A 22533-nucleotide genomic window follows, 5' to 3' on the forward strand; every position below is an offset into this window, starting at 1 on the left:
TTCTGCCTTGCGGGGGATGGGGCCTGGTGGGGGCATTGAAGGTATTTCTCTTGGTCTTTGGGGACTTAATTGTTTTGCCCTTCTTATTCTTGTGTTTCCATTTGGATTAATGCGGAAATTCCTAAGGGCCTATATTTGTCAGTTCTGCCGACACAGCCCCGAGACATGAATCACCAAAAGAAATTGAACAGAGGCACTAAGTTGGGACTAGGGCAGTGGTACGTGGACTCCTCTCTGGCCACTGTCCATAGACAAGGATGCTGCTAGCTGCTCAGGACATGGGGCTGGTCCTTGGGGCAAGGCCACTTCAGGGAGGCAGTGCATCCACAGACTGGGGCGGAGGGGGTGTTTCTTTTCCAGCTCTGTCCCAGGCCACCGTGTGTTCCTCCTCATGTCCAGCAGCATGCAGCACTGCTGGCCAGTCCCACCACATCTTTTGAACCCAGCTGTTACTTGAGTCATGGTCTTCCACTGAGCTTTGATTCTGGTTAAACTCTGAATCTGTTTGAGGGACAGAAGGCAGTGGTACAAGTGCCACCCTCCCACTGCCCCTGAGCCATCTTAAGCTTTCACCCCATCACATTGCTGATGTCTGGCTCTTCCCAAATGCCACCCACAGATCTTTATGGGTGGGGCGGCCACACAGTTCCTCTCCCTCTCAGGAGCACCCCTGGCCTGGGCTGGGACAGGAGTTCAGGGAATTCTCTTGGACTTGGTTTTGGTCTTTTCGTTGCAGAGGGAGCACACTCCAGCTATTTTAGTCTCCTGGTTTCCTTTTCCCAGGATCGGAGCATGTGGGTGTTTCTTAATAGCTCCAGGGGGAAAAGGAATGCTTGATGTTTTGGAAAGATTTGAGCTGGAAAGTGCAGACAGAGGCCATGGGGCATTCTTCCCAGACAACCAGCCTCAGCTTCCGACCCCCTGGGGTCTTGGAAGGACTCAGTTCCAGTCCCATCTTGGGGCCTGCTGCTGCCCGCTCCAAGGGTGTGACGCACGCTCTTGGGGAGGGGGTAAGTCCCCTGGTGGGGGTGGGTGGGGGTAGGAAGAGATCTGGAGGACGGGGCTATAGCCAGTCTGCCTGCACCGCCAGGTGACCCTCACACTCCCACACGCGCGCAGGGACGGATTTTAGGGCTTCATGGGCGAGGGTGAGCCTTGTGGAATGTGCCTTGAATGGGAGACCGGCCGGTGGGCGGGTTTTTCCCACATGCGCACTTGGGGACCATGGGAGTGCAGTGTTGGTTGCATCTGTGACTCTCACAGAAGCATCTGCTCTGCTATATGGGTGGGAACGAGCCCCACACCCCCTCCCCGGTCAAGGGGAGCTGCATTCGATGCCTGGGAAAAAGAAAGGACACTTTCTTCCTCAACCTGTTTTTATTTTTTATTTGTTCTCCTCCTTAACAGTGTATGTAACTGGCTCCTCTTTATATAATTTTTTTTGGTTTGTTTCTTGCAGTTTATAGGAATGCAGAGGTGAGGCTGTTAGCTAGAGGTCCTGCACTCCAGATCTCCTTTCTTAGGGGCTTTTCCTGTCTCCACCCAAGCCCTGAGGAGGGGTCAGCATCACCTCCTTGAGATAGACAGGTGCAGAAAAGCAGACCCTGGAGGATAAGATCAGAATCAGTGGGCGCCTAATGCGCATGGCACACCAGGCTGGTCTTCAGAAGTGATGGCAAGGAGGACAGGCAGGGTAGCCTCTCAGATGCAAAGACCAGTAAAGGAAACACCAGCGTGCACTCGGCGCATATGGAACTTGTTACTGGAAGCGGTTCTGTCTAGAAGCATAAACAGGCTCAGGCGGTTCTGGAGACATCCACGCGTGCCAGATCCGAGGCCCTTCTAAGGGAAAGGTGGGTCTGTCCCCACCTGCAGCTGGCCAGGCAGGGGGTGGAACTCCTAGTCTGCGGCGCTATTCTCTCGTGCCCTGACAGCAAGCAGGGCACAGGAGGCTGGCTTGGTCTGCGGTTCTTCTGTTCTTATGACTTGAACGGTACATTCCACACCATTTCTCTCACACTGGTTTCTCTCTCCCTCTATGTAGGTCCTGCCTAATCATTGGACACGGACTCTTAATAAAACGGTCTTCAGTTCCAGATTCCTTCCCAGCAAGCTATAGCTTAAGTCCATTTTCTTCCGTGAAAGGGACAGGACTCCATCAAGTTATGGAATTCCTCAGAGCCCTGGGCCTGTCCCCTGGGGTGGATTAGTCATGTCCAGCAGCTCACGCCTAGTCCCGCCTCCGGGAAGGCTGCCTGCCTGGCTGCCCGCCCGGGCCTCCTGTGTAAAGACTGCCTGGCTGTCCTGCCCCGCCTCCCTGGTCGTCTGGGGTCCTCTGGGTGGGTGGCATCTCCCAGAGGGTGACGACAGTCCCCCCCTGCACACGCATACATGTGGTGCTGCTCCGTGTGCAAGGCCCCAACACAAATATGTTTTCTCTCCTCATCCCTCCCTCTTTTGGGGACTCTGGATCCTAACTGCTTCCCTCCTGGACCTTGCAATGACATTAGCCCAGGGAAGATCTCATTCACCCTAAGGAAGAACACTGTAACATCTAGAGCTTCCCCAAGTGAGGAATGGGGCTTTAGAGGCGAGGCCAGCTGGGCCCAAAGGCTCACTGGGGCTGTCCCTCAGCATGCCTTCTCTCTGGTGACCTATAAGGCTCCATTAGCCAGAGGCTGTCACCAGCCACAGCTGATTCACAGCCCCCTGGAGTCCTCCTTTCTGTTTTCATTGTTCCCACTGTTTCTGTTGGGCATTTTCCCAACTTCTTTGGCCTCTTCTCCTAAAGTCACACAGGGAAAGTACTTCCTAAGCTGCCTCCCCATCCCTCCCTTCCCAGGTACTTAGAAGTAGGCTGCAGGAGCTGCCAGGCAGGCCATTAGTGAGGGGCGTCTGGGGAGGAGTTGCCATGTAGCCAGTTGACCTGGCTCCTCTAGCCCATCATCCTTTCCTTTGGTGGGGGTTGGGATCTGGGCTAGTGGCAAGAAAGGGTTCTTGAAACCCAGAGCACTGGACCAGTCAATTGTGAGGGCATCAGAGCCTTCGGGCCCTGTTCCATGCACATGCAAGTAGTCTCCTAGTCTTCAGTTCCCTAGAATAATGACAGCTGCTGGGGATGGGGCAGGTCAGGGTGGCCACATAATCCAAGCCCTCTGAGAGGCACTGAATAGGCTTTTTTTTTGTTCTAAAAATAAATGTCGGCCCTTTTTTGGTCATGAATCCAGCATCTCAACAGAAAACTGCCTGACGTGAAAAGTTCCCTAAAGAATAGCATCTGCATTTCAGAGAGCTTTTTTTGTTTTATATATAGTTTGTGTGTACTTCAAGGCCTAACCATCTCCTGGCATCTTGGAGTCTGCCTTCTGCTGGAGCTGGAAGCAGGCTTGAGGAGGTGCAGTTGGCCACCGCCTGTGTGGAAACCGTGGCACCCCTCCCCAGCTCCTTGGGGCCTTGGGCCCAAGCAGCTCTAACTGCCCCAGACTGGCCTTGGCCTTGGGTTCCAGGTTCAGCCTCCCCAGAGCCTCCAGGGCCCTGCAGTGATACTTGGGAGTTCCTAGGCTGCTCCCTGATCCTGTCAGCTTCCAGTCGAGCTCATTTGCCAAACAGACTATTTTGAGCTGCCCTTTGGCCGGTTCCTGATGTGTTCCCAGTACAACTCAGCCTGGCTAGGGTCAGGGAGCTTCATGCCCGGAGATTCCCACAGGACAGTTGGGAAGCCGCTGGCATTGTCTTTCTGGGAAGATTCTGCTGTCTTAGAACAAAAGGCAGGCTAGATTCCCACAGCGTCGGCCTGTGTGCCTCCCCCCCTCCTTCCCACTCGTGTGCACATGGACTGTAGCCACGGGCCAGCTCTCCTGCGTGGTCCTTGCACCCTCGCTGTCCAGGGATCCCGTCCTTCTTGCCCATGGGGCTTCCGTCTGGCAGAGAACCTGATCTTTAGATTCAAGCTGTCACCTATGCCCAGTGCCCCAGGAACAGAGCAGAGAGAGCAGAAGCCCACTCACTCCTTGTCGGCAGCCTCCAGCATGCGGACAGTGGGAGGTGCCAGCCGGGCCTGAGGAGTCGCTGTAGGAGGGGTGGGAGGCCTGGGCATCTGCTGGTGCTAAGGCTCCCAGCCAGTTCAATTGAGGGGCTATGCACCTCTGCCCTTACCTTCTATCCTGTCTCCTTCCCTTGAGTTGTGGGGGAGTGGGGAGGAATCAGTGTTTTAATCAGATTTTACAAAAACGTTTTAATTCTTTGTACAATTACCATCCTATGTAAAGATGAAACTTGTGTTGAGTTCAAGATTTTTATGGAATAAAGATCACACAGTACTTGAGGCCATCTTCATGTAACCCTTTCTAGAGAGTTTTGTGTGGGGGTGTCTTGGGGCTGGTGTGTTGTGAAGTTGTGCACTTCCTGTCTTGTCTTCCTACCAGTAACTCCAACGTGAGGCTCAGGACACGTGAGCCAGATGTGGCTGTCCCAAACAGGCTCCAGTGCCCCTTGGTCCCCACTGCTGGCCCCTTTAGTCCTCTGGTCCTGGTGGTCTGCTGCACACCTCCCACCTTCTCTCCCACTCTAGACCTGCCCCTCCCAGCACTTCTGTGGAGCCCTGGGATGGTACTCCCAGTGACCTTTCTAAGGCAGCTGAAAGCCACTCCCTGGATCCTTAAGGGCCCCATTGCACTTTTTCCCCTCTAGTTCCCAGGTGGGCCTCTCTGCTCATGGCTGCAGGGAGATGGTGAGGGTTCAGAGCCACTGTCCCTCTTTTGTGATGGAAAAAAGTGTTTCCCTCCAAGGCCATGAGATGACAGGCCACCCCTACCCTGCCCAGCCTTCTCCCCATGACACAGTGGCTTCTCCTCGTCAGACTTGACCCATTGGTCCCCTCCCTCCAAAGGCATGCCAGCCTGCAAGCAGCCGCCCCCAGCCTCCCTTGAGCTGCAGTTTCTGTTACTGGAATCCATGCTAGGAGAGGAGCCCAGCCTGGAGGAATGCCCCGGCCTCTTTCTCCCACTCCCTTGGGTCAGCAGCCTCTGTGTACCGTGCTTTATCCCTGTGTGTGTAGGGTCCGCTTGGTCCTGGGCCTCCAGCCTCTCCTCCTCCATCCTGCGGCTGCCAGACACCCTGTGGCCTGATCCTGCAAATCACCCAGATGGCTCCCTTTTGTATGTGTGACCCTCAAGAGTGTCCTCACCAGTTTTTGTATGTGACCCAAAGAGTCCTGAGCCCTGTATCCTGGCATCTCTCGTGTCTGGGTTTGGGGCTGGGCCTACAGTTCCTGTGTTCCAGGTGTCCCTAGTCGCTGTCATTTGTATGAGACATGTCTGTAGCTGCTGAGTTTTGTGTCACTGTCTTATCACTTGCATGGAATGGTGAGCTCTTGCAGGGCACAAAGTCCCTTCTCATCCCTTTTGGTGACACATCGCACCAAGGCTGTGCACCTCACAGAAGTTTAGCACGGCCCTCCATGAAGCAGCTACCAGTGGAGCTAGCCCCGCTTTGGGCAAAAGCATGTGTCCTCCAACACCAGCAGCAAGAGCCAGCACCCTGGCAAGGAGCTCAGGGGATGCCAGGCAAAGCCATGAGGTGCCTCTCAGTGACAGGAATCCGAAAGGCACCATGGGTCACACCTCCCACCTGGTGGTTGGTGACTTCATTTCCTAGCCCTTGAGCACTGGCTGGGCTTTCTCTCTGAGGTTTACACCCAGCAGTGTTTGGCAAGGGGCATCCAGCTGGCAAAAGTTCCTTAGCATAAGCTTCTAGAGTGGGGGCAGAGGGAGTCATGCTGGCTCTTGCACACTCCTCACAGAGACAGGCACACCCCAGATTTATCCACACAGTGGTGGCAACAAGCCATTGGCTCCTGAGAAACGGGGACACATACTGCTTTCTCCCTGCAGCACATTGACTGTATCCCAACACAGGGACTTCTCTGAGGCCGGTCTCCTGAGAGGAAGGGGAGTCTGGCCAGTGGCCGCCTCCTCTGCTGGCAGTGGCATTGAGTACCTCCCCCATTGGCTCCTGGGTCGTCCAGGGAGGCTGGCTGGCTGGCTTGCTTCTCTTCCTCCACGAAGTGCTCATGCTTGTCAGCACTTCCCACTTGTCAGCACTCTCCTCACCTGTCCCATGGCTCTGTGGCCAGGCCTTGGCCCATGCTGGCACCAGTGGTCTATCTCACCCCAACTCACGCATCTGTGTTTCCTCTGGGAGGATGGGAAGGAGCGAGCCTCGGAGGGCAATGCAGTTGGAGGCCACCGAGTTGTTACTTTTTAGCTGTGTGACCGGAGCAAGTCCCTTAACGTCTCTGAGCCTCAGACAAGATCATTTCAAACACCATGGTGGTTCCAAGGCAAAGCAGGTTGGGGTGCAGATGCTCAGGTCACTACAGAGGCCTCTGACCAGCAAATTGGAGGAGACGTTGGGCAAGGAGGTTTCTCGTAGCTCAGTTCCCAGTGCATTCGGGTGTCATCTTTTAATGGAGCTGGTGGTCTGGAGCTTGGCAGGCAGCTTTTCAGGCATGGTCCCCGCTAGGAAAAAGCAACAGGCAAATGGGTAGGTGGCACCCCACATGTCTTTCCCTCCCCTGTGACCAACTTCCATCCCAGACAGAACCCAGCCACCCTCCCTCTCACTGTCACCGGTCCTTCTCCTGAACTCATCCTGTGTTTTCTCCTTGCTCTGCGTTCAAGGCCAGCTCCCAGTCTTCTCCCCCGTAGGCTTACCACCTTCTCTTTTCCTCCACAGAGATGGCTCCGAAGTCAAAAAAGAAGGGGCACCCCGGGAGGGAGCAGAAGAAGGTATGTGGTGTCGGGGGTGTCCTTTAGCAGGTGAGCAGTGGCCACCTGCCTTTTTGGACCCTGGAGGGACCCTGTGTCTGACCCAGATGGGTTTGGCCTGCCTGACATCAGCCTGTCTGTCTGTCTGTCTGTCTGCAGCACCATCACCACCACCATCAGCAGATGCAGCAGGCCCCGGCCCCCGTGCCCCAGCAGCCCCCACCGCCTCCCCAGCAGCCCCCACCGCCTCCACCTCCACAGCAGCAGCCCCCGCCCCCACCCCCTCCGCCCTCCATGCCACAGCAGGCAGCCCCTGCGATGAAGTCCTCGCCTCCGCCCTTCATCGCCACCCAGGTGCCCGTCCTGGAACCCCAACTCCCAGGCAGTGTCTTCGACCCCATTGGCCACTTCACCCAGCCCATCCTGCACCTGCCGCAGCCCGAGCTGCCCCCTCACCTGCCCCAGCCTCCCGAGCACAGCACTCCGCCTCATCTCAACCAGCACTCGGTGGTCTCTCCTCCAGGTGAGCTGCAACCACACCCGCAACAGTGTGGGGAGGTCCCCTTCCCACCCTGGTCTTACCACAGTGACAGGGCACTCTGGGCAACCTGCAGAACCCCTCTTAACCTCAGTTGTCTGTAAGGGGAGGTTAGCAGCTTCTCGGGGCCATTATGGAAATTACACGAGAGGCCCCAGAACAGGCCTTGCACAGAGAGAGAGTGCTTTGGGTACAGAAGACACTGATGCAGATCTTCTGCTGGGCCAGGTGTGGTGTGAGATGGAAAAATATGTGACCCTCCGTAGCTCCCAGTCAGGGATGGGGGTTTGGGAGGGCACACACCCTCATCCGAGAGCGGACATACCTGTGGGAATCAGGAAAGACTTGCTCTGAGACCTGAAGGGCAAGTGGAGCAGTTGGAGGGAAGGGAAGGGAGGAGAGCTGGGGGCTTGGAGCATGGGGCAGGATGATGCTGGTGAGGGGCCTGATCCTGTAGACCTCCCTGAACGCTGTCCTTATTCTGGAGTTTTTGGGAAGCCAAGGATGGTGGAGAGGTTGCCAGTTGGAGGGAGACAAGTAGGAGGTCAGGATGGAGGAGAAAGGCTGGACCGGGGGCCACGGGGTGTGTGAGCCTCACCACCCTGCTACTGTGTCCTTCCAGCTTTGCACAACGCGCTGCCTCAACAGCCATCACGGCCCAGTAACCGAGCTGCCGCCCTCCCCCCCAAGGCTGCCCGTCCCCCAGCCGTATCACCCGCCCTGGCCCAGCCTCCCCTACTCCCTCAGCCCCCCATGGCTCAGCCCCCCCAAGTGCTGCTGCAGGAGGATGAAGATCCACCTGCCCCACCCCTCACCTCCATGCAGATGCAGCTCTATTTGCAGCAGCTGCAGAAGGTGCAGCCCCCCACACCACTACTCCCTTCCGTGAAGGTGCAGTCCCAGCCCCCGCCCCCTCTGCCCCCACCTCCCCACCCCTCAGTGCAGCAGCAGCTACAGCAGCAGCAGCAGCCACCTCCGCCACCACCCCAGCCACAGCCGCCACCCCAGCAGCAGCACCAGCCCCCGCCACGGCCCGTGCATATGCAACCCATGCAGTTCCCCACCCATATCCAGCAACCCCCGCCGCCCCCAGGCCAGCAGGCCCCCCACCCACCCACGGGCCAGCAGCCACCCCCGCCGCAGCCCGCCAAGCCTCAACAAGTCATCCAGCATCACCCTTCACCCCGGCACCACAAGTCAGACCCCTACTCAACTGGTAAGTGTCCCCCCGCCAGCACTACCGTCCTGCTCCTGGGTTCTGGGGAGGCTGGCGCTAGGCCCAGAGTTTTGTCCTCAAGAAGCCAGATGGGTCAGTTTGTGCTGCAGGCTGAGATGGGCTCAAAGCTGAGCCTCGAAGGCTCTGGGTTGGTTGGAGAGAGGCAGCTGAAAGGGGGCGATGATACTTGATGCAGTGTTTTAATCAGGTGTCCATCTTGCTTGCAAGCCGAGATGACAGATTAAGGCCCCAGTGGGCCGTTTTCTTGGAACTCACAGTCAAAAGAGTGTTAACAGTGCATTGTGATTCCTGCTAGGTGAGGAGGCCAGAAGCCCAGGGGAGGCACCTGCTCTGCCTCTGGGGATTGGGGCAGGCTTCTTGGAGGAGGTGACCAGAGGATGAGCAAGAGTTAGCTTACACAGTGGGGTGTGAGGTGCAGGCAGAGCCAAGAGCAGGTCTGGGCAGTGTGGTCTGTTTGGGAACCTACGGAAACAGGTGGTCTGCTTTTGGTGTCAGGAGGCCCCCCTGGTGGAGCCGGGAGGGAGAATTAGGCTGAAGCTCACAGGTAGCTCACCCAGGAATCATTGCTGTCTCCTGCTCCCAGTCTCCAGCCTGATCTAGGCTGCCATTTTCCAGTCAACAGCATTGGGCAGGCCATGTCCTCTTGCCTTTCCTGGGCACTTGTTTTCTAGGTGTCTCTGACCAAAATGTTTTGGCTGACCACGGTGGGGCAGTGTTTTAGTAGATGCCTCATGGTGTGGTGACACATTGACGTTTCTGGACTTGGCATGTAGACCATGCAGCCTGGCTTGGTGGTGGTGGTGGTGGGGGTTGTCCCATGAGTGCCGCCTACAAACTGAATAAAGCTGTTGACTTTAGGCTGTGACTGCTCCTAAACCCAGCAAAAGCTGCCAGGTGCCAAGTGGATCACTGTGTACCCTGAGCTGAGAACAGCTGGCTGTCCTCCCTGGGAAAGACTAGTGGTGGTCCCAGCAGCTCTGCAACTGTGCCTGTTTTCCACCCTCAAGCAAGGCTGGGTTTCCTTGTGGAGACCAGTAGTGGGCAGGTGATGAGACGCCTTCGGAAGAGTCAGCACTTGTGGTGGGGCAGGGCAGGTCCCCTCTGGCTATCCGTGCTTAGAGTCTCTGGGCCCATCTCCCCCTGAGTTTCTGTGGCCTGGAATGAGTCACAGGGAGTGACGTGTGTTGGAGCATAGCTGGGGGCTTTGGGCCAAAGACCAAATTGTTGGAGTCCAGGGAGGTTTGGCAAGCATCCCTGGGCACCAGGCCAACTTGAAGGCACCGCCCCCTGAGCTACTGGGCTCCCCTCTAGGTGCTGCTGGATGAAGCCTCCAGTAGACAAGAGATTTCTGCAAGTCATAGGCCTGAGAGCCTGCCATTGCCCAGGTCAGCCTCAGCAGGTGCTCCCAAGGGAGCCACCCAGACAGGAGGCTGTTGCAGTCGTGTGTTTGCAGATTGCTGGCAGGCCCAGGCCAAGGCTGCCTGGGTGCCCCCAGCCTTTGGTTGGATGAAGGTGGGTGGGCTGGCCCACTTTCTGCAAGAACCATGAGCCCAACACCTGTTCTGCCAGTTCTGCTGTGGTGTAGGCCAGGTCCAGGCTTCTCCCCATTGTGTGGGCCTTGCAGGTTGATTTGTATTGGGGAGGTTCCTGGGGGTCTGGCCTTAGGCCCGAAGCAGCTGTCCAGGCAGACCGGCCTAGCCACATGGGGACAGCCGGAAGCCCAGGCTGCCTGCTCTGTGGGGTTATTGACATCCCTTGTGTTTGACCCAGGCCATACCATAGGACCACCTGGAGAGCTTTTAAAAGATACTCAAGCTCAGACCCCACCTGGGACCAGATGTATCTGCACTTCCTAAAGTTTTCTAATGGAAACTTTTTTTTCTGGCACACAGTGGTATCAAACACCAGGATTGCACTCATGGCTCCACAAAGCCTTGCTGCACACTGAGCACAGGGCCTGACGTGCAAGGGGGCTGAGCCGTTGTGGGGCTTCCCTTGGGTTGGGAGGGCCTGGCTGGGCCCAGGGCCCGCGGCCTCCATACCAGACATGCTGATAAGCTCCTTGTCCCTTCTCCTAGGTCACCTCCGTGAAGCCCCCTCCCCGCTTATGATACATTCCCCCCAGATGCCACAGTTCCAGAGTCTGACCCACCAGTCGCCACCCCAGCAAAACGTCCAGCCTAAGAAGCAGGTAAAGGGCAGGGCTGGGCCACAGCCCCCAGGGATGGGCTCAGGCCGGGGCCAGGGGCGCCCATCCACCTCACCAGCTACCATGCCTGTGCCGTCCCAGGAGCTACGCGCAGCCTCCGTGGTCCAGCCCCAGCCCCTGGTGGTGGTGAAGGAGGAGAAGATCCACTCACCCATCATCCGCAGTGAGCCTTTCAGCCCCTCGCTGCGGCCGGAACCCCCCAAGCACCCAGAGAGCATCAAGGCCCCCGTCCACCTGCCCCAGCGTGAGTGCCCTCTCCAACCCCAGCTGAGGTTGAGGCCCCCAGGCCTGCACTGGATGTGAGCTTCCTGTGGGCCGGTCAACCGTGCCCCTCTGAGGTGGGTTGGGCCCAGGCCCATGGGCTATTTGTGTTTCAGGGCCTGAGATGAAGCCCGTGGATGTCGGGAGGCCTGTGATTCGGCCCCCTGAGCAGAATGCACCCCCACCGGGGGCCCCTGACAAGGACAAACAGAAACAGGAGCCGAAGACGCCAGTTGCACCCAAAAAGGTAGGAGCAGTGGACCCATGAGTGCCCCTCACCCCCACCCCAGGGAGGTGCCTTGGCAGGTGTGTCCTCAGACTTTGGGCCTCTCTGGAGGAGTCCAGATGCAGCAGGGTCCCTCACTGGCCCCCTGGTCTCTCTGCCTCGCAGGACCTAAAAATCAAGAATATGGGCTCCTGGGCTAGCCTGGTGCAGAAGCATCCCACCACCCCGTCCTCCACAGCCAAGTCATCAAGTGACAGCTTCGAGCAGTTCCGTCGGGCGGCCCGGGAGAAGGAGGAACGCGAGAAGGCCCTGAAGGCGCAGGCTGAGCACGCAGAGAAGGAGAAGGAGCGGCTCCGGCAGGAGCGCATGAGGTGGGCGCGGGCTCTGGGCAGGTTGTGGGGCTCCCAGGGCTGGCGCTCGTCCCCACGTGACACGGAGCCCTGCTCTGCTCAGGAGCCGAGAGGATGAGGATGCGCTAGAGCAGGCCCGGCGAGCCCACGAGGAGGCACGCCGGCGCCAGGAGCAGCAGCAGCAGCAGCAGCGGCAGGAGCAGCAGCAGCAGCAGCAGCAGGCAGCGGCCGTAGCCGCCGCCGCCGCCCCCCAGGCCCGGAGCTCCCAGCCCCAGTCCATGCTGGACCAGCAGAGGGAGCTGGCCCGAAAGCAGGAGCAGGAGCGGAGGCGCCGGGAAGCGGTGAGCGGGGGGACTCTGGTGGGCGCTGCTGGGCGGAGAGCCACCCCTGGAGGAGTTGAGAAAGGGGACCCTGAGCCTGGAGAGGGCAGGGAGGCTCTCACTCTCCCCGAGAGGTGGGGTGCAAGCAGAGAGCCATTGGGTGGGGACTCGGGGCAGAGCTCCTCCTTGTCTGTGCCATGCTGGCCTCTGGGCCTCAGAGGTGCTCTGGCCCAGTGCAGGGGAGGTTCTGGGGTGTGGGCCCTGAGGGAATAGCCCATGCTGGAGGTCAGGGGTGAGGGTTTGGGAGCCACAGCAAGGGCAGGACACCGAGTTTCACTTCCTCCCACTCTCCTCTCTCCTCCAGATGGCAGCTACCATTGACATGAATTTCCAGAGTGATCTATTGTCAATATTTGAAGAAAATCTTTTCTGAGAGCACCTAGGTGACTTCTGACTTTGATTTCCTGGCAAAACGTTGACTCTCCATAGTGTTAGGGGCAGCAGTGGAGGCAGTAGCAGTGGCAAGGGGGTATCTCCGGGCCTGGCTCTCCTGCATGCTATGCCTGGGGCAGGCCTGATGGGCAGCTGAGGACTGCAGAGCCTATCTGCCTTACAGCCAGCCGGACGTTCCGCCACCCCCCCACAGGACGTCGGCTCAGAGCACGCCTCGCCACGAGCAAGTGCCGGCCAGACCCAAGCCCCAAGTCCCCGCGTGTGGGGCAGAGGCCCTTCTCTCTGCCAAATGTCTACACAGTATACACAGGACATCGTTGCTGCCGCCACCGTGACTGGTTTACTGTCCCCAAGAACGTGACGTTTGTGACGTCCTGCCCGCCAGGAGTCCTCCACACTTCAGCTGCCCCTGCCCACACCCAGGAGACCAGGGCAGGCCTGCAAGAGCTGGAGGTGGCGAGGGCGCTGGCCCACCCCCTTGCTGGCACTGACTTTGCCTTGAACAGACCCCACCCCTCCCTTCCTCTCCCCCCACAAGCCTTTAATCGAGAGCCGCTCTCTGTAAGTGTTCGCTTGTGCAAAAGGGAATAGTGCCGTGGAGGTGTGTGTGTGTCCATGGCGATCTGGAGCGAGGTGACTGTCACACGCGCGTGTGTGGGCCGGCCTCGCCCGGCGAGTGAGGCCACCAACCAAAGTCAGTTCCTTCCCACCTGTGTTTCTGTTCTGTTTTTTTTTTTCTATATATATATTTTTTGTTGGATTCTATTTTATTTTTAATTCTCTCTTCTCCTCCAGACACAATGGCACTGCTTATCTCCGAAATGGTGTGATTGTCTCCTCATTGAGCGGCGGCTGCCACCGCGCTGTGGGTAGTGTGTGACCGTGGCTGTACTGTGTAGTGAAACATAGTTGGCATATCTTTGTTTGAAGTTTGTTGGTGACTCCACCAAACTGGTGTAAAAAAACTCAAAAAAAAAAAAACCAAAAAACCCACAAAAAAAAAACAAAACAAAACATACAAAACACACAAAAAAACTGCCTATATTTTACTCAGTTTCAAACTTTACTAGTCTATTTTTAATTATAAAACCAGAAAGCCACGTTTTCTTTTCCTTTTTTTTCTCCCCGCCATTCGTTGGCTGCTTCTTTGTTTGTTTTTTAATGTCAAATCTGTTTCTGAGTTGTTGTTGTTGTTGTGTTTTTTTTTTTTTTTACCAGGAGAGGAAGGGCCAGGGGACGTGGTGGGCGCAAGGGGCCAGGGGCCACAGGCCACAGACTGAGGCAGAAGCTCCCCGCCTGGCGCTTGGCCCTACCAACCGGGTGCCCCTTCCCCCGCTTTTTTTTAATTTTATAATTGGAGCCCTTGGTGAGGTTACGTGTGCCATGAGAACCCACTCTACACCATGACGCTGGTGTCTCAGTGTTGGCCAAACTCTGGAGTCACTGACTGGTTTGACTTTCATACGGTGAATATGCATTTGGTCTGTACTGATCATGGAATAAACACATCTCTCTTTTTTAATGCTGGCGTCTCCCTGACATTTCTTTGTGAACCACCTGTTGCCTAGGCTAGGCCCAGGGGCCCCCCACACCACCTCTGTACAGGATCTACCGACGGGGACCACGTGTCCTGTCCCTACTGTCCCTGGGCAGGAGCTGACCCCTATAAGCTGAAGCTGTGTCAGGGAGCCCAAGTACCCATTCTTCCTGTGGACCCTGGCCTAGGTTGGTGGCATCTTCCAGCAGAACCTGGTCAAACTCCAGACAGTGTTCTTCCCCTTTGCCCTTCCTCCATCCTGGTCCCCCACTCAGCCAGAGGGCTTGAGCCACTTCTCCCACCTTGCCTGCCTCTACTGAACTCGTTTCGTTTAAGCTCAGGGTTAACCAGTTATTCTTAGATAAGTGTACATCCCCCAAAATAGGATCCTCGCCCCCCACCCCCGCCAAGCACGCACACGCACCCATTCCTCCGTGAGAAAGCCTGCCAGGTGGACACCCTGCCAGTCTGCCTGTGTACTCACCTGTACACACACGCCCCAGCCACAGGGCAAAGGCAGTACGCAAGAGCGGCCCCCAGGATGTAAGATGAAACTATGTGATTTATACGTATGCAAAGACACAAAGTGATTGAAACATTTCCAGCACTGTTTATTAACCCACATCCCACTTTCTGTTTTTCAACCAGAAAGACCCTGTATCTTGTGTTTGGAATCTGCCAAACCTCTCAGCTAATGGTGTATGTAGTTCAGGCATTCAGCCAGAGACCTGCCCTGCTCCTGCTACGCAATCCTCCCCCCTTTCCCTCCCACAGCACTTCCTCATAAACCACTGTGCTGGTTCAAGTGTGACTTATATTTTGGTTCCTTGGGGTTTCTTCCGTCTCATCCCACTCCCTCATTTTTGTTCCGTGTTTTGTTCAGAAACTTCCCCAAGCCAAGTCTGACTGTTTAGCTGGAGAAATGGTTTTGTCTGCACCTTCCTTCTAAAGATTTAATTCTGCTATGGCCCTTTCCACACCTCCCTGATGGGTGTTTCTCTTAACTGGGTTGTAATTAGAACTTGGATCTACTATTTAATTTCTCTGGCCATTTCCCAATCTCTCCCACAGTACTAGAAATCTTAGTTCTATACAAGAGTAAGAGGTGTGTACAAGCCCATACTGTACTGTATGCACGGATCGCTTGGCCAATTATGTCAGTGAATCTGAGACTTGTATTAAACACCTTAGACATTTGTAGAAGGGAATTGGTAGACTTTTCACTTATATACTAAAGTTTTTTTTGTGTGTGCAGTTCTCATTGCAAAAATAAACATTTGTACTGAATATAAAATTATCATCCTGTGACTACTGCTTTTTGCTTAAGGGTAGAGATTGGGCGGGGGGTGGGGCGTTAGCAGGAATGTAGGAGTCAGTGTTCTGTAGCAGAAGAAGAAGGGAGGTCCACAGACACCCACCAGCCATGGCTGGTAAATGCAGCCAGGTTAGAGGACTCAGGAGGGATACCGGGATCATCAAGTGGTTGGAGAACTGATTTGATGGAAAACGTAAATGAAATCAAAGCCATGATACAGGCTAATCATGCAAGAAAAGGTAGGTGATAAATGCAAGGCAGACAAACGTTTGTTCAATATAGACGTCTCTTCGGCTCTGAGATGCATTGTTAATGAAGCAGAACCACATAAACCACTATTTCCCTTTAAATAGGGACCTATGGACTTACTTATGGTCCCAGGACAAGTATAACGTGTAGCAGCCTTGAAAATACAAAGGTAAGGTTAACAGTGGTAGGTGTAAGGGAAGATAGGAGGTCATAAAAATGGGGTAAAGTTAGAGGAAACCAATAGGAAAACTAACCATGGATACAGCTCCTGCAGTGGTGGTGACAATGAGATAGTCAATGCCCCAAACTGGTAATCAAGAAATAGCCACATAAGCACATTTAGAGATAGCTGAACGTGCGAAAGAAGAAAGCGAAAATCGTTCCAGTGGCTGCCTCCGGTCGGAAGGAAAGATGGAGCCGAAGACTGCTGCTTTTCTCAACTCCTGCAGTGCTGTTGAGCCAGCTGTTAGGCTTTAGGCAAATGACATTAAGTCATTTGCCGAATTTCAGGCTCTTGGTCTATAATACAGGAAGGTAATAATAGTACCTACACTTGAATAGGGTTGTTATAAGGGTTAAATGATGAGCGACCTTGAAATGTTCAGGATCTTGGGAGGAAGGTTGCGAAACTGGAGGAGGAAGAAGCTGCTCTGCTCGCCCAGCCCCGCTCTGCTTCCTCTTTCGCCCAGAGCCCCAGTGATTCCACCAGCCCGGTTCTCCGGCGGCCGGGGCGGGCCCTGCCCTCTAGGAGTTGGTCTCCCCGCCTTCTTTGGTCGCCACTGGCTGAGCCTCGACCTCAACAACTGCGGATTGGGTCCCGGGCGGGACCTGTCGCCAGCACATCAATGACCGCCACTGTCCAATCACAGCTGTGCAGGGGCGGGCCGAGGCGTCCGCTGGACCAACTGGAGGCCGGCGTGGGGGTAGAGGCAGCTGGACCACCGTTGGAACCAGGGCCTGGTGAAGGTGCTGCCAGGTCTCTCGGAGCCAGACCGAGGGGAGGGTCGCGCGCTTCAGTGGGGGGAGCCGCCAGAGTGGGGGTGGCGACAGGGGCTCCCGAGGCCTCCTTGGGCCGCGGCGACCGCCCGCGCCTCCCTCCTAACCCCAGGCTCGGCACTGCCTGTCCCCCCCCGCCCCCTTCCGCTTCCGGGCCCACCTGACCCGCCATATTAGTTCCGACTCCGCCCCTCCGTCTCATTGGCCCTTATCCAGGCCGACTCGCAGCTCATTGGTCCAGCTCTTGCACCCAAGTCATCCAGGCCCAGCCTCGGGCCTTCTTCGCCCAACGTTAGGCCCGCCTTCTCTAGGCTCCACCCTCATTCCCACCCTCCTAAGCCACGCCCCTAACCCATACAACGCTCCTAGGCCTAGTTGGGCCCACCTTTCCAGCTGGTAGGCCGCACCTACCCTGCATTGCCCCGCCCCTTTGCTCTAGGCTCCGCCCATTTCACCCACTGCGCCCCCCTGTCTCCCGTTCGTGCAGGACCTGAGCTCCCTCTAGACTTTAGACCCCACCCACACACCCAACTCGGGAGTCCTAGTAGGCCCCGTCCCTTTCTTAAGCCCCGCCCAAGCCTTTCTAGGTCCCGCCCACAGTCCTAGACCCTAGCATCCCTTCTCCCCAAGGCTCCACCCCAACCACCCGAGCCTGGTTCTCGCAGGCTCCACCCCCGCACCTCAAGCCTTGCTCCCTGTCACTGTCGCGCCCGGGTGTTTACCTAGCCCTTAGGTGAGTCGTGCGCGGTGGCGGTTTCGGTCTGAGCCGCCCACCTCTTCTCTCGGTGCGTTCCTCAAGCCCCGACGGCACGGGGGGGGCCCCAGACCAAAGGCGGCGGGGTCCCCAGCCCGGATCCCGCCTCGCTGCTGCTGCCCGCGCCCCCCGCCCATACCCCAGACGGCAACGCAGTCGTCCCAGGACGCGACGACATGCCCGAGCTGGTGGTGACGGCGCTGCTAGCGCCGTCGCGCCTCACTCTGAAGCTGCTTCGTGCCTTCATGTGGAGCCTCGTGTTCTCGGCGGCGCTGGTGGCCGCAGCTGTCTATGGCTGCATCGCCCTCACGCACGTGCTGTGCCGGCCCCGACGCGGCTGCTGCGGGCGCCCCCGGCGTACCCCACCCGCCTGCTTGAGCGACCCCACACTGGGCGAGCACTGCTTCCTGACTCTCAGGGTGAGCATGCGGGGGCGCCACCGGGGTTTCGAGGATCGAAGAGCCTGTGTGGGGCCGGTGCGGGGGTGGCAAACGGTTGAATACAAGTCTGGGTGGGCACATGGCCTGGGGGAAGAGGGGTGTTCAAGCCCGGGGAAGAGGAGATTCCCAAGTCTCAGACTGTGCCCTCCCCCAGAGTTCGGGCCTGCGTCTGCACTATGTCTCCGCTGGACGGGGCAACGGGCCCCTCATGCTGTTTCTGCACGGCTTCCCGGAGAACTGGTATGTCTGAGGCCCAGAGGCCAGGGACCCACAGGGCTAGGGGGAGGTGAAGCCCGGACCACCAGGGCACCAAAGAGGCAGGGACAAGGGCTGGGAAGACTGGGGGAGCAAAGTATATAGGGCGCTAGGGGACAGGGGTCTACACGAAGACAGATGGGGACAAGAGGCCCTGAAGGGATGGGATGAAGAAGTATCCATGTTGAGGCTGCCCTGGATCCAGGGCACAGCCCACCTGCTGCGGTTCCCTTCTGGGAAGTTCAGGGCAGGAAGTTGGGGTGGCCCAGGGCCTCTGCTGGGCATAGGTAGGGCAGAGGTGTATTCTGGGGACCCTGACTCAACCTCCCTCCCTGGCCCACCTGACAGGTTCTCCTGGCGCTACCAGCTCCGGGAGTTCCAGAGCCGCTTCCATGTGGTGGCTGTGGACCTGCGGGGATACGGCTCCTCTGATGCACCAAGGGATGTGGACTGTTACACCATCGACCTGCTGATGGCAGACATCCAGGATGTCATTCTGGGCCTGGGTGGGGATGTGCCCCCATCCCAGCCCTGGTGGCCGTCACCCCCGCCTCACCTCTACCTGCCATCTCACTTACACTAGTTTCTCTGACCCCCCAGGTTACTCCAAGTGCATCCTTGTGGCCCATGACTGGGGTGCACTCCTAGCCTGGAATTTCTCCATCTACTACCCATCCCTGGTGGAGCGGATGGCAGTGGTCAGCTCTGCCCCCATGTCGGTGTACCAAGGTGTGTAGGGGAGTCCGGGATGCTGGGATGTGCCTGTGTGAAGGGGTGTGTGTCTGTGCCGACACTTCTCTGTCCACCAGTCAACACTCCAGGGGCTGGGGACACAGCGGTGAACCTGGGTCTCTTCCCCCGTGGTGCTCCCAATCTACAATCAGTGACAATACAGTGCTCACATTTTTGTGAGCACTTACATGTTACAATTGCTTTGACAAGGAGCCTGCATAGAGTAACCTACACAAGCGTCCTGAGCTATGAAAGTGTTATTATCCCCATGGTCCAGATGGGGAAGCAGAGGAGAGAGAGGTTAATTTGCTTTCTTCTGGCAGGGAAGACATAGATAACTAAGCAACTACAATAGCATGAGATGCCATCTCTGGCTACCCAGTGTCCATCACATCGCCTGATTTGACTTCCCAGAGTTGTAGTCATAGCTGTATGATCTCTCTTTCTCTTTCTTTCTTTCTTTTCTTTTTTTTTTTTGGTGGTGTTGTTTCTTTTCTGTCTCCATCTCCAGCTTCCTGAGGGCAAGGGAGTTTTGTCTGTTCCATTCACTGCTGTGTCTCCAGAGTCTAGAACAGGGCCTGGTACACAGTAGGTGCTCAATAAGTGTTTGCTGAATGAAGCAGGGGAAATGCATCCAGGCCTGGGCGGGGGAAGCACGCCAGTGGCTGTGGGGGCTCCCGGGAGCTGTGGAGGAAAGTGCCCCCATTCTGTGGGTACAGTGACCACTTGTCAGAGAGGCAAGCTGGTGCCTGGGCCAAGAGGAGCGTCGAGTGTCCTCACAGGCTCAGGCCGGTAGCAGTGGCATTCCTGAGTGTTGGCATATCTGTGTGCATGACCTGGGTATGGGTAGAGTGCAGAGGTGCGGGGCCACCCGAGAGCCAGGCCTCATGTCTGCCTTCCCCTCCCCCCAGACTACTCTTTGCACCACATGGGCCAGTTCTTCCGTTCCAACTACATGTTCCTGTTCCAGCTTCCCTGGCTGCCCGAGAAGTTGCTGTCCATGTCTGACTTCCAGGTGCAGTAGGGTGAAGGCCCAGGGCTGGGTGGAGGGTCGTGGGTGGGACTGAAGGCAGCGTCCTGCTGTGTGCTCAGATGCTGAAGACCACCCTCACCCACCACAAGAGGGGCATCCCACACTTGACCCCCAACGAGCTCGAGGCCTTCCTTTATGGCTTCTCACAGCCCGGTGGCCTCACTGGGCCCCTCAACTACTACCGAAACCTCTTCAGGTAAGACCAGACCCAGGGCAGAAGCTCAGGAGAGTTCTGGGGGTGCGGGTGGGGGCAGCCGTCCTTCTGCCTGTCTGTCTGTCTTGATCACAGGACCTTCCCCCTGGAGCCCCAGGAGCTGGCCACGCCCACCCTGCTGCTGTGGGGGGAGAAGGACCCCTATTTTGAGCAGGGGCTGGTGGGGGCCATCAGCAGCCGTTTTGTGCCAGGCCGGCTGGAAGCCCACATCCTGCCAGGCGTGGGGCACTGGATCCCCCAGAGCAACCCTGAGGAAATGCACCAGTACATGTGGGCCTTCTTGCAAGACCTGCTGGACTAGTGGCGCTCGCTCACTGGCTTGCATGCACCCGGGCGTTCTCACAATGTATTTACATGGGTGAACTTCTGATGCACACAGGTGTGGAACTCCTAGATTGCACACAAGTGCGTCTGTGGGTGCCCTCAGGCACACCATCCCCATATGCTCACACACAGTCATTAGTGTATGCATGTGTGAGCAAGCACTTTGACCCCAGGAACCAGGTACACCTCTCTGTGGAGCTGGATGCTGAGTGTCCTATCTCTCCCCTCCATGAGGCCCCACTCTTCTCGCCAAAGGCAGTGCCCAGAGTTGCACAGACCATGAACTCTGACCTGGCTTCCACCTCCAGTCTGAGTCTTCAGCTAAATACTGCTCTGTCCAATATAGTACTGGTAGCCACGCCTGGTTATGTCAATTTAAATGCCAATTAATTAAAATTAAATACGATGAAAAATTCAGTTCCTCAGTCACACTAGCCATATTTCAAGGGCTGAATTGAATCAGAGTAGAAAGTTCTATTGGACAGTGCTGATGAGGGTATTCCTAGCTTAAGAGTAGGGGGCTGGCTCCTGACACCTCACCAAGGGAGGACCCTCATGGGCAGGCAGGTGGATGTCCAGACTCCTCTCCAGCCAGGCCCTGGGCAGCTCCCACGATCTCCCTCCTGGTCATGACTCCAGGCCTTATGAGGTCAAGTTCTCTCGCTACTGCCTGGGAAAGATCCCTGGGAAAACAGCTCTCGGCTCTGTTAGGATATGTGAGATTCTGGACTCGGCACAGGAAGGGACCAGCTCCCTGAATAGCCATCTGGGGTCTGAGGCCTGTCTCTCTAGTTCCCGGAATCTTCTGTTCCAAATTAACCATAGTTGCTGCTGATTCTTTCTGGGGACTCCTGGCTCCAGCCTCCAAGTGAGGGCCATACAAGTTGAAGGTGAACCATCCAGCCCCAGGCTGGTCACAGCAGTAACTTCTATCTCTCTAGCCTTTTCCTGGCCTCTGGGAACACTGTCATGACTTGCAGCAGTGTGATGAATCAGTCTGGGGACCCAGCAGACCTCAGAAATACATTGTCTTATCTCTGGGATGGGCCTGCCTGGCCAAAGCCTGCCTGCTGGTCACCCCCTCTGTCCTCCCTTGTCCCCAACATAAGATCCTTTCACTCATCGTATGTGTCAGGAGCTGTTCTAGGCCCTAGGGATAGAGTGCGAACAAGGACACAGCCCCCATTCTGGAATTAACTGAGAAGAGGCAGAGAGAGCTATGCAGGTGTGTGACGGGGCCCAGGAAAGTCTTCCCTAGCTGGGGGACAGAGCTTTCAGGGAGTGGGAAGCAGTAAATAGGAAGGTCAGAGGCTGGAATAAGCTTGGGCTACTGGAGTAACAGCGTGGAGATTAGTGCCTGCTGGAGCAGAGCGAGAGGGGGAGGCGTGTGGAAGAAGAGGCCACAGCCAGACCGCCAGGGGCTTCGAAGAGTTTGGATTTGATTCTCAAGGGGAGCCAGGGAGGGTTTTCAGCAGGCGAGGGACATGGTTTGCATTTTGAGAAGCTCCCTGTAGTGGCTGAACAGTCCCACGCAAGAGCGAGAGCGAGGAGACAGGCTCAGGGCTGCGCACAGCTTCAGGACCGGACGGTCCAACAGCCCCGACAAGAGCCGGGACCCCCAGGGCCCTACCCATCCCGCCCCCCGCCAGGGTGGGCGCAGTGCCCCTCTGGGGCCGGGGAGATGGGCGAGAAGAGGAGGGAACCCGGGACCTCAGCTTGGGGCGAAGGTTTAGGGCGAGGAGGCCTGCGTGCAGGATGAGGACCGTGTGTCCAGGGGGGCGGTGGGTCTGGTGACCGTTGCCAGGGTGACGGGGAAAGGGCTGATGGTTAACCGGAATGGGTAGCGGTTGTCTGGGTGACCGAAGAGGCCCAGGAGAGGGCTGACGGGAGGCCTCGGACAGTTGCCGGGGCGACAGGGTCCGCTGACGGTTGCCAGGGTAACGAGAAGGCGCCGTCTTCCTCCTCCGCTGCTGCAGGCGGGAGAAAGGCGGTGTGGTGGGGAGGGGAGAAAAGCGATCGCGTTGATTGGGCAGAGTCCTGGAAAGTGAGCCAATAGCGACTAGTGGCTCGGCCGAAACCCGCCTCTCCCAGCCTGAGCCAATCCGGGAGCGCCTTTCTTAGAGCCAGGGGCTCAGAGACCTCATCACTTTCATGAGGGAGCTGGCCCCCGGAGGGTTTGGACTCTGGCTGAGGCCCCTCCCAGGCTCAGCCTCTCCCTCTTCCTTCTCTGAGCTCCCGCCTCCAGATCACCTTACATCCTTTACTCACTCATCATTCATTCATTCGCTCACCCACTCATTTACCTGTCCTCGCTACCAGCTGT

The 22533-nt window shown here is 57.0% G+C and overlaps 2 protein-coding genes across 5 annotated transcripts in view; both read left to right on the top strand.

Moving 5' to 3' along the window:
- The window catches only part of BRD4 (bromodomain containing 4), an 81996-nt gene extending 68113 nt beyond the window's left edge, over positions 1-13883 (top strand). For 2 of the 4 annotated variants that reach the window (XM_061190124.1, XM_061190125.1), the window contains exons 12-19: positions 6736-6788; positions 6927-7290; positions 7928-8521; positions 10621-10995; positions 11129-11259; positions 11404-11609; positions 11692-11929; positions 12273-13883. In XM_061190124.1, coding sequence (XP_061046107.1) covers positions 6736-6788; positions 6927-7290; positions 7928-8521; positions 10621-10995; positions 11129-11259; positions 11404-11609; positions 11692-11929; positions 12273-12341 — 2030 coding nt within the window. In that variant the 3' untranslated portion in view covers positions 12342-13883. Of the gene's footprint in view, positions 1-2044; positions 4323-6735; positions 6789-6926; positions 7291-7927; positions 8522-10620; positions 10996-11128; positions 11260-11403; positions 11610-11691; positions 11930-12272 lie in introns of those variants that run through there. The other 2 variants (XM_061190126.1, XM_061190127.1) reach the window with 2 other exon arrangements.
- Positions 13884-16758: 2875 nt separating this feature from the next.
- EPHX3 (epoxide hydrolase 3) lies at positions 16759-20627 on the top strand. Its single transcript, XM_061188586.1, has 7 exons — positions 16759-17631; positions 17807-17892; positions 18256-18413; positions 18508-18636; positions 19551-19654; positions 19732-19868; positions 19962-20627. Exons 1-7 carry the CDS (start codon positions 17389-17391, stop codon positions 20185-20187), a joined length of 1083 nt encoding a protein of 360 aa, XP_061044569.1. The 5' UTR covers positions 16759-17388; the 3' UTR covers positions 20188-20627.
- Positions 20628-22533: the final 1906 nt, after the last annotated feature.

The sequence above is a fragment of the Eubalaena glacialis genome, chromosome 4 (genome assembly GCF_028564815.1).
Source record: "Eubalaena glacialis isolate mEubGla1 chromosome 4, mEubGla1.1.hap2.+ XY, whole genome shotgun sequence".
NCBI lineage: Eukaryota > Metazoa > Chordata > Mammalia > Artiodactyla > Balaenidae > Eubalaena > Eubalaena glacialis.